At 37.9% G+C, this 16,094-nt stretch overlaps 1 protein-coding gene across 1 annotated transcript in view; it reads right to left on the bottom strand.

The window, feature by feature from the left end:
- DNAH5 (dynein axonemal heavy chain 5) overlaps nt 1–15,817 on the bottom strand; it is a 120,167-nt gene extending 104,350 nt beyond the window's left edge. Inside the window, 8 exon segments of the mRNA XM_027813011.2 lie at nt 2,224–2,337; nt 3,164–3,340; nt 3,900–4,037; nt 4,585–4,806; nt 6,422–6,535; nt 8,744–8,881; nt 11,131–11,265; nt 15,761–15,817. Coding sequence (XP_027668812.2) covers nt 2,224–2,337; nt 3,164–3,340; nt 3,900–4,037; nt 4,585–4,806; nt 6,422–6,535; nt 8,744–8,881; nt 11,131–11,265; nt 15,761–15,817 — 1,095 coding nt within the window.
- Between the last annotated feature and the right edge of the window lie 277 nt (nt 15,818–16,094).

Below are 16,094 nucleotides of genomic sequence, written 5' to 3'. Positions count from 1 at the left end.
CCTAAAAAGTACATTTGTAGCCTCTTTTGCTAAACCTGATCTAAGCTTGCAAATAGAGTGAGCCCCAAAATTGCCCTAAGCCTCATGGCACTCATTTGAATACAGGAACTGCGAAGAACAACTTTTCTATACTGCTGGCATTTAGAACATAAAAAATTATATGCAATAGGTAAGTGCCTGGGAAGAGGTGATCTCATAGCTCATTCTTTGGGGTGCAGGTGTGCAGGCGTCGGCAGCAGTGGTGGCCCCATGAGGTGGTGCTGGGGCTACCCCGTGCTGGGCACAGCCAGTTCCAGGCGGCTCCACCGGCCCCAGCGCAGGGCACAGCGGAGCCCCGCAGCCACGGGCGGGCGCCTCGGGGAAAGCCGGGCTGAGAAAGGGCAAAACGGTGCCCGGCAGCCAGGGCTGAGGGCAACGGGGTGAGAAACAGCCCGGCCAGCCCCGAGGGGGGAGCGGGAGGGGGCAGGGGGCTCCGGGCACCCCCACACAGATGTCCCTGCGGCCCTGGGGGAGACTCCGGCAGACAGTGTTTCCCTGCAGCCCATGGGAAGGGCCCACTCCATCGCAGGGAGAAGTTTTAGGAGGACAAGCAGCGCAGAGGAGCTGTTATGAGTTGACTGCAGCCCTCTGTTCCCCATCCCTTTGTGCCACTCAGGGGGAGGAGGAGGAAGAGAAGTCGGTATTGAAGGGCTGAAGCTGAACTTGGGAAGAAGAGAGGTGGTGGGGAGATGTGGTTTTAGTTTTTGTCTTTGTTTCTCACTACCTAAATCTATTTTCACTGTCAATAAATTACGTTGCTTTTCCCTGAGTCAAGACTGTCTTGCCCATGATGATCTCCCTGTCTTTAAAAATTCCATCAGCTTTTTCATCCTGTACTCCCTCCCCATCCTGTTGAGGAGGGGGAGTAACACAGTGCTTGGCCCAGAGCCAAGGTTAACCCATCATACACATTTTAATTCTCCGTACCCTATATGGTTTTCAGTAAGCCTTGTGTGGAAGAGAAACAGAAATGTCTTTTTGAAGGGAAGCATTATGTCTTCAGCCAATGAATGGGCCAGACAGATTTTTTTCAGACAGCTCCTCCTCACATCTTAATTTCCAAAGCAATGACAGTTTTACTCTACTGACAAACTGGTTCTCAACATTTTACAGATAAATATCCATAAGGGAAAGGTTCACACTCCATGCCTTGACAGCTTCCACCCCAAGTGCTACACACTCTCAAAACTAAATATCTCTAAAGCTAGCACCACTTCCTCCTTGGTAAAAATCAGTATGGGGAGCACAAAGCAGATCAAGTTCAACAGACCCTGCACAGCACCAATAGAAAGTATATTCACTTTAATGCCGCTTTGTATGGGTATCGTACTAACATTTAATCAGAGAGACTCAAATATCAGATTGGGAAACACTGAAAGAACACGTTGTTCTAATAACCATCCAGTAAATGGAAACAAACAGAGACAGAGCCATAGCACGGTTGCCCTTAGCACTGTTTGGAAGTAACTTACCTTTGGGAAAGGTATGGGGGGAGGGGTGGCTAGGATGGTCAGAGCTTTGAATATTCATGGCTACTCATCATATTTCCCTGACTAGTAAGACATGTACACAGTTGCAAAACCAGTTTTAATAAAAGCAACCATTTGCCACCTACTTTAGCAGATAATGGGACAGTGAGAAACTCTTCTTCCTATCCCATACTTTAGGTTGGCTGGTTTTGTTTACTATATGCTTGCATCATTCTGTTACTATGGTATGAGAAGGTGATTTATATTTACACCTTAATATTTACATAACCGTATTTATGTTTTCCTAACTCAAGAAGCTGAAAATTGCCTTATAAATGTTAGGCTAAGCATGAACTTACTGCCAGCACAAAGACAAAACCCCAGACTTTGTCTGTAGTGTGGCACTAGGTTTACTTTCACACCCACCCACCCCCTTTTTTTTAAATTACAAAGATCTCACTTCCTCCCATAGCACAGAATCCAATTTCACCATCAGACGAAAATTTTCATAGATATCATAGCAAGAAAATAACAAGTACTCTATTTTGTAGCCAGAAATTCCCACTAGGCCACTTTTATTATAACTGAACAAAGTCTCAAACCAGATATGCATACCTAAAATGCGATCTATGTAATTCCTAAACTGATCCTACAAAATACATGCATTTTAGTTGTCTCAACAGATTTATGTTAAGAATTCAAAAGTTTTGCTTACAGGATCACTATTGTATAACGGGTCACAATATTTTTCCAGAGAATATAGATACTTGACGTTATCTTTAGCTTCATTTGCTGCCTCTGTGATGCGAATATCTAGTGCTCGCCAGTTCTAAGAATAGAAAGTTGGAAAAAAATAAACCCATGCATTTCAGACAAACTGTTCTGAGATCACTGTTTTATCATTAGCCTTTAAACACACTTGAAAGCACAGATCTGTTACTCCAGAGTTACACTTTGTTTACCCAAGATGAGGAACAAGTCCTTGTTTGCTTCAATAATTTGACTGTGAACAGTCAGAGCACTCAGCTCAACAAGTTATGTCACTAGTAGTGTAAAGTCAAGCTGCTGTAAAATATATAGAGATCATCTGTTAACTACTTTTGCTTGATTGACTGATGAATAGATAGCTGTTTGTTTCACGTCTCTTATTTTGTTATTGATTATTATGTTACATTGATGAGCCAAGACTTTTTTATTCACTTATTTTCGTGTTTGTAATGGGTCTTCAACTTTGTTATATCAATGTGAGAAGCTGTGACCTCACAAGCAGGTTGGACAGACAGTGTAACAACATGATAAAAGGTTTAAAAAATGAGGGGGGGGGGATATTTTATTTTCATTAAATACCTAGTTCATTAATTCAATTTTCTGATTTAATAATCAACTTTTCAAATATTTGTAAGTATTTATTTCTGTTGAGTCACGTGGATGCAGTACATTATGAGCATTTAGACAAAGGGGGTTCCCAGTCTTTTCCAATAAATTAATTCAAAATTTTATGTACTCAAGGTAAGGAATAGGGAAGGACAAAGAAAACAAAAGCCAAAGATGTTTCAGTATTTTCCTTACCAGTAATGTTACACATATCACCAAAATAGACTAGAGTATACAGAATATTTCTGGTCTTTATATATGTCATAATTCAAAACAGAAACCTTCAGCAGTTTGGATTTAGCAGCAGTGAGCACTCCAAGCACTGCCTTCACATCTGGACTCTTCAGCTGGTCCATAAGGTAGTTGAATTTTGACAATTTCTTTTTCCAATAATCAAGCTCTGCTCGTGGACCAAGGTCATCAGCTTCCTTTCTCAACTGGTCATTTTCTGCAAGAACCTTTTATCATACAGTAATATTAGTGGGTGACATTTTTTAATCTGCATGGATAGCATGGATTAATTCATAATTAACTCCAAGTATTAACCTCCTGTGATAAATTACCAAACTCAGCCATCACCTCACATAAGATACCTTAATTTTGCTTGGCCTTTTTAGTTCTGAGTTAAAGAAGGAGTAGTATCAAGAGCCCTATTACAATTACATTTTCTGCAAATAACCTGCAAAACATGTTTCAAAGTACGATTTTGACCACCGTGAATAGTATTTACTGAATTATTGTGCTCCTTTTGCTTTTGTTAAATCCACTCGGAATCATTGTTTTCTACTTTAAGAATAGGTGCTTATCAAGAAAGGGGACTAAGTTTCCAGAAACATGTGCATAGAAAAAGCTCTCAATATTCTCATTGAGAAGGAAAAGCACACAAAACACTACTTTAAAATACAGGAACTGATCATATCTAATTTTCTATAAAGGCTGCTATACGCCAACAGAATTAAACTCATCATCTGCCAATATGTTTATGTTGTCATACTTCACATTTGTCCAGTATATCACCTGTTCAATTTGTTTGGTCCATCCTTTCATGCAGGCTTCTATTCTTTCAAGAGCATCTATGCTGTTAGCAACCATCAGGTAATCTGAAGGTCGTCTTAGAGTTTTCAGATCATATGTTTCACATTTGTTCAGACTGACCTAAAACACAAGTTAAAAAAACCATGAAATGCTGAAATGTTTATGACAAATAATGCAGGAACTTTTAAAAGTAACTGGTTGCCCCACTTGGGGTATCTCACTTCATATTTCCACTTCAGTTTAACTTAAACTGATTTGAGCCAGAACTGGACTCCAGAATCTGAAGAATTCACCAGCATGTTGGCTGTGCTCTCCTGCCCTTTCCTTCACAAACACAGAGTAGAAAATAACAGTTAAAGAAACTGTTTGTCATAAAGTAATCATTCTTGGTTTAAGAGTGACCACAGCCATTGGAGAGTCAAGAAGCTGTTAACTCTAAAGAACTCGTGCCAGAACAAACAAGAACAGAAGGACCTGAAAAATTGTTAAAGCCAAAGAACACTGAATAACAAGTTACTGATGACAACAAGCAAAAGGGTTATTTTTTCGTCCAGTTTAAGAAAGGCAATTTTTATGAGTATTCTGCAAGAGCAGTTAATTCAAAAGGCCCAGAGCAAGCAACATTCTGCAGGTAGCTCAGTTTCTATTTACCATGTGAACATACTACCTTTTCCAACAGACTTTGCTGAGTTCCTGACAGCACATTAACAAACGCTTCAAGGGAACAAAGGAAGTCCTGCTTAATACTGGAAGCTTGTTGAGGTTCACCAAGTTCAACCCAGCCACAGTCCATAGTCTGTAAGGCTGGAATGAAGATTTCTGATATCAACTGCTCAACACTTTTTAGTAAGCCATCTCGACCTACATTCATCATATTAAAACTTACTTCCTGTAAAAGAAACACAATACAAGTTAAAATAGAAAACAAAATTTTGACATCATTACATTTATTCCAGTCCTATTGCCTTGATCATCTCAAAAATTGCCAGTGTGTTCAAGTGCTCTTCAAGTACTAACAGCACAATTCTTGCTAGCAAGGGCTGCAAGATTTGCACAGGTTCACAACTTGTCATACGAAACTGAGGGAACAAAGATCTGAAAACAATAGACCTCTATTTATAAGGATTATATGGGTGAGTAAAATAACACCAGCCTGCCATTTCTAAAGCTATCAGAATTATATTTTTAATATATTCATACATATGTGTGTGTATATATATGCATATGTACAGATCATAGCACTTAAAAGGCTTAGATGCCAAAAGAATTATGAACTGTAGTCAATTCTGATTTGCAGTTGCCCAAAGGTTTTGGTTCAGGAAGAATGCATCTATCCAATTGGAGAGAGAACAATTCACAGAGCATCTGCTTTTTAGACATTCTGAAAAAGACTCTGAAGACTTCTAAGGTAAATTACATGAATCTGCCAGCCATATTTTGCTTCATTAGAAGGTACCACAAGAATTTTTTTCAGCAACATAATTTAACACCAAGCAACTTGTATTTAAGTGCTACTCATTACATGTATTTTCACACACATCATTTTTACTTTCCAACTTGTCTTTCCTAGTTTTAAGGTATTACCTACTATCAGCAAGGGCTACATAATTACTTGCGAAGAAGACTGCTTTACAGTCTTTCAGTTGCAATTACCAGCTTGCAAACTTTATTAATAAGCAAAAAAATATTTAAATGTTAAACAGTATAAAATTGGCTAAACTCTAAGCCAGTTCTTTCAAAATCACCCAAACAAATTAAATTAAGAGGTTAAGCATAAAACTTTAAAGAGTATATCTGTAGAAATCAAACAATAAATGTGATGACAGCCACCTCACCCACCCTTTGCTCTTCTATTTCTTGCCTACCTGGGCAAAATAGCTTTAAAGTTTTTCCTAGAAGAGACGGGAGAAGTTAAACCTTGCTAGTTTAGGAATTGTACTTGAAAGTTCCCACTTTGAAGCATATAGAAAGTTTTCCACAACATTATATCCTCATTTAGCCCATCATTCTTACTTTAGCACTCTGATTAGTTTGTCTACAACTGTAACATTACCTACATTTTACTATATGCTCCTCACTACTGGGGCATTTGATCCAGCTTTATTTCAGACCATCATAGATTTAAGGAGTCTTTCACCAGTAAAAACTTGTTTATATTAAATTTGCAGATATATGCTCTCAAAAATAAAATCAGTTTTGTTTGGTTTTTTAATGGATTTGCTAGCACTTATTGAAATTTAACAGCTTATTATTTAGGTATTGACTAATTGCTCTTTGTCATAAATTTTCTTCCTTAACATTATTTCTTCATAGCAACAATACACTTCAAGTTGCTGCAGCTAAATAATGTCAGTTTTTCCATTCCTCTCCTTTTTTAATCCCGTTTCATTCAGCCAAACTGTGTTCTTTCCTCCTTGTCAAAGGCTGCCAAACTACATGCTGAGAGCAAATACCCCAAGATGAAAATGAAATGTAAACAGTGAGCAGCAGTCACTGACTCTTACCTGATAGATATTCTCAGTTGTGATGGTTTTAAAAAGACTAGATCTAATGAAGAAAATGCACACACCAGTTAAAGCAACTTCTTTTCCCTCTGTCACAAATACTTTAGGTTTCTTCTTTGTCAAATTAGAGTTCGTTCCTGTTCCTGGAAGGCCGAAGCGCTCTGCAGATTCAAATAAAAGAAACACTTAAAAACCACTGATTACTGATTCAAAGAATAGTTTTCTAAGCAAACAGTTCAGTCATCATTTGTGTATCTCTGAGTCTTAGTCCCCTGGAGCCAACCCATGGGACCATCCACAGACAGTGCACAGCATCCAGAGTCCTCACAGCACAGTAAGAACTATTTCATCTAATTTTGCCATTCTCACATCAAAAGCCTTTACTTTCTATTCATTCGTTTTCTGTTCCTTCTAAGTAAAGGTTCAGGCTCAAGATCCTCTTACATGGTGCTTTATCATGCAGTTGCAGATAATGCTTTATTGCTTAACAAAACAAAATGAAAAAAATCAGCAAGTGTAGTTTACCTCAGAGGAGCTATTATCAACTGTCTTCCCTTAAAAACTTGTAGACATAAGTCTAACATACAAAGAAAGAAAGAAAAAAAAAAAAAAAGAGAGGAAAAATAAAAAAGAAAGAGTGCTGCTGAAAACAAGGAGAGATACACCACAGCAGATTCTTTGGGGGAAAAAACAAACAAACAAACAAACAAAAAAAAACAGTACAGAAGCTACAAAGGACTTCCCTGTCATTTCTTCTTCCCCTAACATAAGTATGCTGCTCCCATGTTTAGGCTGTTGGTAACACTTGCAAAAAGTCACCAAGAAGTAGCAGTGTCTTTGGGGGGAAAATAATTCTCTTAAATTCTGGGTTTGGCCATGCTACTTCTGTTACTAGTTTTCTAGTATTACCCCAGATTAAAATTGTGTGCATACACATCTCAGTAAGATACAGCAACAATAAAAAGATCAAAAAGTGAATTGTTGACATCAGTAGTTAAAGGACAACTTTACCAATTAGTAGCCATCACTATAACCGTGATTTTTGCTTTGCTAGCCTTGTGAACCACAGTCCCAGAATGAGCATCACAGAAAATTCTTTTACAAACTCTGCCCTATCTAAGAAAGAAAAATGTACAGCACAAGCAGCACACTGTGATGGTATCACAAGTAACTGTAAGCTTGCAGCTGTAGGCAAAGGCAGCCTCCACCCCACTCACTTCACCCCACACTCACCTGTCTTCTCCTTCATCACAAGTTCATTTTTACTTTTTTTTTTTTTCTTCTCCAGTGCTCATGGTCTTTGGGGGACTTTTGCTTATTGACCCAATACACATATTGCTGTGAACTTGTCGGGGATTTGTTGGGTTTTTTTCTCCAGCTTTCCCTGTTGCTTGCATCCCCAAAAAACCAAAGGCCACCACAATCATACTACAGGGTCATCAGTTTGGGAGCTTGGGAGTGGGTGAGGGTGACTGATTAGATTCCCAGGCTTTGCCCCTTGCTTCACATGCTCTCCAACATACTTGCAACTACTTCAACTCAGTCATATTAAAACTTGCTCAGTAGATTTCTAAATTAGTGGCTGAGTTTCTATTTTAATTTAGTTTTCTATGTACATTTCAACTTTAATTATTAAAGTTGCTTATATGATATTAGACAGTCTTTTCATATTTTAAGGTATATACATACATATTATTGAAAATACATAAAGCGTAAATATATGTTTGTACACTCATCTCAGTATATGTTCACATATGTATAAACACAGATTTATACAGATATGCATAGATATATTTACAAGGCCCTTCTTGTACAAGCAGGGTGAACTCCCATCAACCAGTCACGGGGTCCCAGAGGTCACATAGCACCTGGCTAGTCCCAACAGCAGCAGCACTGGAGGCTCTGTGACAGCAGGCATGGGCAAAGGGAGGGTGTCCTTGTGACAGGGGTCCTGAACTTCTGCCAGGGTAAGTGAGAAGGAGGCTTCCCACAGAAGTGTAGTAACATGGGGGCACTGGGGAAGGGAGGACATGAGCAGAAAGGACTTCTGGGACAACGGCTCTGCTGCCCATAATGCAGGCCTCCTGGGGCCGCTTGTCATGTAACAGGGCCACATGGATGGATGGTCATGTGCTGAGAAATGAGGAGGGATACTAGGACAGATGTGGCATGATAGGAAGGGAGGGGGCAGAGGACCTGTCACTGGTTCAGTAATTTAATCAATCCTCATTTCATGAGCAAGGGTCGATGTCCCAGTATGACCAACCTTCACTTGCCTTAAGCCCCAGCTTACAAGAACTTCACTGTTTGCTTTTTCCTTGCACACTTGCTCAGCACAACTATAACATGTTGCAGGAGAACCTAAATTGCTTCACCTGTATCCACTGTCTCCACATCTTGATAGTAGAACATCAGATGACGCAGGCCACCAGGAACCAGGAATTTGTCAATACGCTCTATCTGTTTGAGATCGTGATGAGATCATTACATATAGCACACTCACTATAAAAAGTTTAGCTTACTCAGATTCTTAACATAAAGGGCTGACAAATGCTCATCATATTATCATTGTTCAGTAATAAAGTTATACCAGGCCCAATTACTACCCTGCAAAAAATGATTGAATTGCCTTGTCCTTTAGCAGCACACACCTACTTAACTGAACTATTTAAATTTTTCCATGCTGAACACAATTGGTATAGCCAGGCCATGTTTCAGTTTACTGAAACCACTTACTGTATGTGCTGCATATCATCTCTCAAACTGAGGGCACATGGCATTGCTTCACGTTCTGAAGTGCAGCAGCACCACACTGAAGTCCCCCACCCATGTTATTCTTACTGCCATTCACCTAACTAGCTGAAAGCAGAAAACACACAGTTGCAATTATTCCATATCATAGCAACACAGGAAGCCTTTATTTATATTGTAAACATCAGGACAATTTCACAGTTCTCCATCAATTTAAGTCTACCATCAAGCATCCCTGAACCATGTATTGGTAGTGTAGTCTGGAAATCCTATTTAAAGGCCATACGGGCCCAGGAAGAAAGCTGATTTCTCTATGCTGGCATCAGTGTTTCAGCATCTGAAATTATGGCCTAATCAATTATTTTACTAGATCTATGAGTCATTGTTTCATATAGTCCCTAACTACATAGCAATCTTCCAGCAGAAAAGGCTTCTACTAGAAGCTCTTCAGAAACATTTGCCAGTACCATTTGTGATTCCTAGCACAGGAAAAAGGCTAAGAGATCACCAGCAGCAGGAAGAAAGCTGCATTTATCCTCTTCCATTAATAACGGGCCTCAGTTACACCAAGATCACATAAACTGCTATTCCAGATAATCTTGGCTGAGCCCTCCAAGATGAGGTCAAAATGACTGTTGCACTTCTCTTTTTCCAAGTGTAACACCTGCCAATATTTTCTTCACCTGACTTATTCTCGGACAATATAGTTTGCTAGGAAACCTATTTAAAGATAGAATGCACAAAACCTGAAACAAGTTCTGCTTTTTAACTTGTGTGATAGTGCTCTACACAGCTTATTTTCCTCTATCACATGGAATCACAGAAATGTTGGAAGGGCCCTCTGGGAGATCTCAAGGCCAGCCTCCTGTATCATCAACAAACGCTCAGGTCATCTAGAGCTTTGCCTAGGCTGAGTCTCAAAAACCTCAAGGACAGAAATTCCACAACTCAAGTGAGTAACCTATTCCCATAGTGCATTTCTCTGCTGGTGAAGAAGGGTCTTTTGTCTCTTAATGTCCATTTTGCAAGTTGTGGCTATTGCCTTTGTTGTATCATCTGCAACTCCTGAGAAGAGTTCAGTTCTGTCATCCTTGTAACTACTCTTCAAGCAACTGCAGGCTACTATCTAACTGCCCCTCAATCTCTTATTTTCCCTCTTCTCATACTTTGCAGGCCCTATGTCCCTCACTGTCTTCATAGTCTTCCACTGGACTTTCTTCAGTTTGTCAACAATATTAGCACTGAAATGGGAAGGCATATGAATGTACACAGTTGGAAAGAGAAAACAAAAACCCCACAACCATGTTTACTTTAGTATCAGGGGGTAAAACAAGTTCTACTTGTTGTCTGCCTAGGTTTTAAAAAAATAGTTACTTCTATTCAAATCACAAAATATATCTCCATTGCATATAATACTTCACCATCAACTTTAATGCACCATTTCCTCAATATATGTATTTCTAACTGCTTACCCCCTGCATTAAGCCTCACATAGTCAGTCAGATCACTTAGCCATTCTATTTTGTTAAGTAATTTCCTAAACTAGATCACCATGTAGTCTCACAAATGCTGGTGGCAGCCTAATGGAAACAACAACATGCAGCCTGCTGTGGACAGGACTCTTGAATCTGTATGTACTATATATTCAAGGACCAAGAGACTTCATGCTGTGGATCCAATATGATATGCAGTCACAGTTTTACGGTCTTATCTATAAACATTGGCAAGTAGAAATTATAATCAATTCAATTGATTTCAAAATCAATATTGTTACAATAGCTCCTGAAAGTGAGGACACTTTTGCTCACTTAATTACAAAATGCTGAGAAATATTTTTTTCATTGGGAAGACTTAAGTAATCTCAGACACAAAATCTGACAACTATCTCACCAAGTATTTAATGGTAATATCAGTTCTAAAGCACCCTATGAGCTTCATTATCAAATTCATCAGATTACCTGGTTACCATCAAGAACAGCATCCTCTACTTCTGCTTTGTCCAGATTCACGCAAGTGGCAACAGTATCCAGTAAGTAATCATGCCTGCCATCCAGCCGAGCACGTTTAGCCTCCCTCTCTTCCTTGAGCTTTTGCTGTTATAAAACACAAAGCAGACAATGAATAATTCACAATCTATTTGGAAGACAAAAATAAAGAAACGTCTAAAATTTATTTTTAAAAGTTAAGGCTATTACATTCTTCCATACTTGTGGTGTATGTTAAGGCACTCAAATTAAACGTTTAGAAGCAACCCGTGTTGTGATTTTACAGTTTATTTCCTGTGTTTTCTCTTCAGATTTAGCAAAGAATTTCTATCAGCGGTCTTTTGTACGATATTAAGTAGTTGTTGAAAGACTGTAGGGGAAAAAAAAGTACTTTGTATGTACAGGTCCATCGTTCTGCACGTTACCTTCATCACCCTATTTCCCAGTTTTTCAGTCTAGTCACATATGACCATCAAGTCAAGACAGGATTCTGACCCATCTTTGTGATTCATGGAAGATATTGTAAGCATTCTCTAATAAAGACAGATGCTGCTGAAGAAAGCTAGGGTTTCTTACATTATCTCTTTAATATAATGAGAAGTAAAACAAGCCACAAGCCTCAAGGTACACAAGTGTTTACAAATGTGCTTAACTATAGCTATTATGCCATTCTTCAAACAGTATGCCTACTCTTCTAATTAAATTGAATTCCCATATGTAATACATCTCATTACATTATAGACAAAATAGCCTTCTGGAATAGTTACTGGTGTTATTGTGCTTGCAGATTACATGATTTAATATCATTTAATTTTCAAAAGAAATTTTAAATTATTTTTCATTGGTTTTAAATTCAATCTTTATTTCCCCAGCGATTATGAAAAATCTAGTAACTCTATAAAGTATGCACAAGTGATTTATCCATAAGCTTCTGCAGAGTCAATAGGATTTGCATAGTATACTTTATACCTTTATGTAAATATCTTTTCTACTTTCTAAAGGAATTTTCAAATATTTGGTAAATTCATAAATGCTAACATATTTTCATAACTGATGAATGCACTGGAAATGTTTTTCCATGTAAAAGAAAAACATATGAATCCTGCCCTTTACACAGATATGCTTGAAGAATGCAGTAGCAGATTAATTTGTGCATGTACTTTATGTTATTTTACCTCTGTCATTGTCTAACGTGGTCTCCACTTTCCCAAAAGTGAAATGTCATCACAGGATTGGCCTTTCCTATGTGTTTCTCAAATCAGGGTAGAATTTTCCCCCTTTTGTTTGTAGTTAGACATACAAAAAGCAACCATTTGGGACTGAATCAGCTTCATGCTAGATGATAACATAGAACCCTAAAACCTGTTGTTTCAGTAATTTAGGCACAAGTGATAATGCATCTTTAACATAGAAAAACACAACCAATACTCTGCCAATTAGCTAGCTTCTATTTAATCCATCAAAAAGCTCTTTTTGTTTTATTTCAACTACAGAGAGACTACTTTTGTATTCTGCTGTGTTTCCAGCACAGAACTCTAGATAGATTGCTACAAAAGTATTCATCTTACATTGGTCATCAGTTCCCAACCTCACCTATACAGATGGCCCTTGCTATGTTCATAGCCTCCATTTCTTCCACAAGCTGCTGTTTATGAAGGCTGAAATCATAAGCACCTTCTTTTCAAACGGGGCAGTCATGCCCTGATGTTTGTTTCAGTACTTTTAATGCTTTCCAACCCTTTAATTGCAGTGTCTCAAGCCCTATAACAAATATACTAGCTATTGTGTTTAGCCATTCACATAGTATTAGGCATTATTTGATGTCTACGTCCAGTAACAAGCATTCATTAATATGTCACAAAACTTTAAAAATCTAGTTAAATTATTTTAATGAACTGTGCCTAGAGAAAACAAGGAATTATTAACTAGATAGTAAATCTATAGCTTTATGAAGATTAAGACATTCACTCGCATTTATCACACGTCATTTCTGGAAGGCATTTGCACTGTTCTGGTGGATTTCTCTCTAATTAATCCAAGTTGCATGCATGTTTTTCCTGACAGTCACTACAATGCAATTCAAGAACACATCCTGCCTGTCATGTTTCCATACTTTGATGATCTACCATTTCTACTTCTCCTCCCCAAATGAAGTGTTCCCAACTCTCACTTCCCAGTTGTTGCAGTCATCAGAAGACACTTCTGCCTCAATTTTAGGATTAGGTTGTCCTCAAAAAAGCACTACCTTCAGTGCTTTCAATAGGAAGCCATTAATTTAAATATTTTAAAACATTCAGAAGCTAGACTGGATACCAGTCAAAATATTAGTTTCCATTTGCATATTACTTAAAGAAGAAATGTTTAAGATATTCTTTACTTGGGATTAGAAATCTCAGAGAATGAAAGAATGAATTACAAGAAAATGTTGAACTTTCTACCTCTCATTCTTCCCTTCCCACCACCTCCCCACACCTCATCTTTAAGGGCCAGACATAAATGAGCAAAAGGCTCATGGACGAACAAGTAGATTTCTATTCTATATTTGTTTCCATCCTGATTTTTGCATATGGGTGCATTTCATGACAGTTTATGAAATTCAAATAAACAGTGTTTCATAGAATGCCAAAAGAGTTAGATTTGAAGATGGAAAGATTGCTAAAACACATACCTACGTAAATGACATCTTAAGAGAGGAATTGCTGGTATGTACAGTAACACTTAGGTGCAAACCCTGAAAAGTATTGGCAGCAATTCTGATCAAGGTCACACAACAGAGCCTCCTCATGATGTTCCATGATATAGGAGGATCCCAATGGAACAGTACTGACAAGGGATAAATGCCTTCTCACTTAGATATCCGGAAGGATTGGGTTTTTATGATACAGCTTTACCAGAGTTCTTCATTTAAAGAACATCAGCACAGTCACATTTAGTTTGGGGTTTCTTTTCCCCCCCTCTTAGTTACAAAGGTAAGAAAGGCCATATGACACAGTCCTACAACAGATGCAAGTCCAAAGTTAAAGTAATGAACCAAGAAGCCCTTCTTTGATGATTCGTCTAGTTATAATAAATAACTTGGTTTATGTTACATAAAACCTGAAAATTCCTAATACCTAAATACCAAAAATTTAGCACAGGAAACCAATTTCAGTAGACACCTTCTCCTGAAGTAGCATGAAGGGGAGAGTCTTAACGATATTTTAACATGTGCTTGAAGTCACAACCATCACAATAGCAATCTGAAGCAAAAATGGGGATTAAGTTAAATTTTTTTAAAAAAACCAACAACAACAAAAAAAACACCAACAGTCTTTGTTAACACGAGTATGTAAGTTTAAGCAGAAGGTACTAAAAGATCAGAACTCAGAGATGCCAGGTGCCTTTCCATTGAAACAACAGCCTCAGAAACCAAATATTGACTCTTGCCAACTTTTCCATTACAGAGCTCGGTTGCTGATGTGTCTGCAGACACTCTATTTAGAGTTAGCATTAATGTTATTTAGTATGCAAGTCATAACTGCACAAGTTAAAACTTGTTCCTGAACACAGTTTATCCAGCAAATGATGCATTTGATTGTCAGAATACTGCGCATTACTGAACTGAGACACACTCAGATCAAAGTCTTATGGATGAGCAATACACTTGAACTTTACAGGGAAGTTCAAAAGTAGAAGAGTCAAAATGTGTTCTATTGTTAATTTACTCTCTTATCCAAAAATTATTTAACCAACAAGGCATTCCTCTGTCTCTCCTTTAACTTGTTAAGATATTTTATGTTGCATAAGCATTGCTCATGGATCTCCCTGTAAAAGTGAACTTCAAGCCATTTTCCACTTTACGAGCACCCTGAGTTTTCAACAGACACACACCTTTTTATTTGCTTATCTCCAGAAAACACATACCCTACAGAATTAGGGCACTCCTCTTAGCTGACTCTTAAATTTCAAACATCAGTCAGAGCTTTCCCACATTTGTTATAACACTGTATTAACTCAGGAAGAGTTTGTCAAATAACCAGCTTTTAAAATTAGTCTAGTCTAAGGGTCTTAATGACTTCTGTATTTTATTATTGTTTCTCAATGCTATATAGTGTCTTCTAAATTCTGTTCCCACTTTATAAGTATGGGAAGAGTAAAGTTAAACTTCAGTTTTCCTTGGTGATAGAGCCCACCCCTGTTTTATTGCTAGATCCAGCATCAAGCTCTTTATTGTACCAGTACAACATTTGTGAAATTATATGATTACCACACCACTGCAACAATCTGGACAAGATACAAATGTATAAAAATCTCCCAGCACAAATTTAGCTTCCAAAACAAAACATGCAACTAAGCCTTGACTGATACCTTACCTATTAACTCATAAGACTAGTTGCACAAAAAACCCCTACCTTTCATGACAAATATCCCAAATACTGTGTTTTGCTTTAAAAGGCAAATTTATCCATTTTTGTATAATTAGAAAGTTTTGTGAAACAAATATCATCCACTTACACCACTTCAAAACACATATTTTTCTATACCCTCCCCACTTCAATTCATACCTTTATTAAGACTACACAGTTGCTAGTCTTGACCTAGTCCAAGGTTCAGTTTTCCTTACCTTTATAACTCTGCCAATGCTCTGTTTCCAAAGTTGCTTTCTTCCAGCTCTAAACATTGTCCTATTTGACACAAGCTTCAAGTACTGTTTTTCAGCAACAAGCCTTAAGCCATGGAGTAAGCTTCTTGATTCATCATTTTGCACTCTCCCCCCAAACTTTTTTTCGTATTTGTGTCATTCCTTATCTATTAGAACACCAAAGAACTCTAGAAAATACAGTAAGGACCTAGAAAGTCAGCAACTATTAACCTCAACTCTGTATTTAAAATTCAGTTCTAATGTGCATTTAAATTACTCGAAAACTAAATTGGACTACTTCAGAGACTAGAGCTCT

Source organism: Falco cherrug, chromosome 3, assembly GCF_023634085.1.
Source record: "Falco cherrug isolate bFalChe1 chromosome 3, bFalChe1.pri, whole genome shotgun sequence".
NCBI lineage: Eukaryota > Metazoa > Chordata > Aves > Falconiformes > Falconidae > Falco > Falco cherrug.
This window is presented reverse-complemented; position numbering and strand designations above follow the sequence as displayed.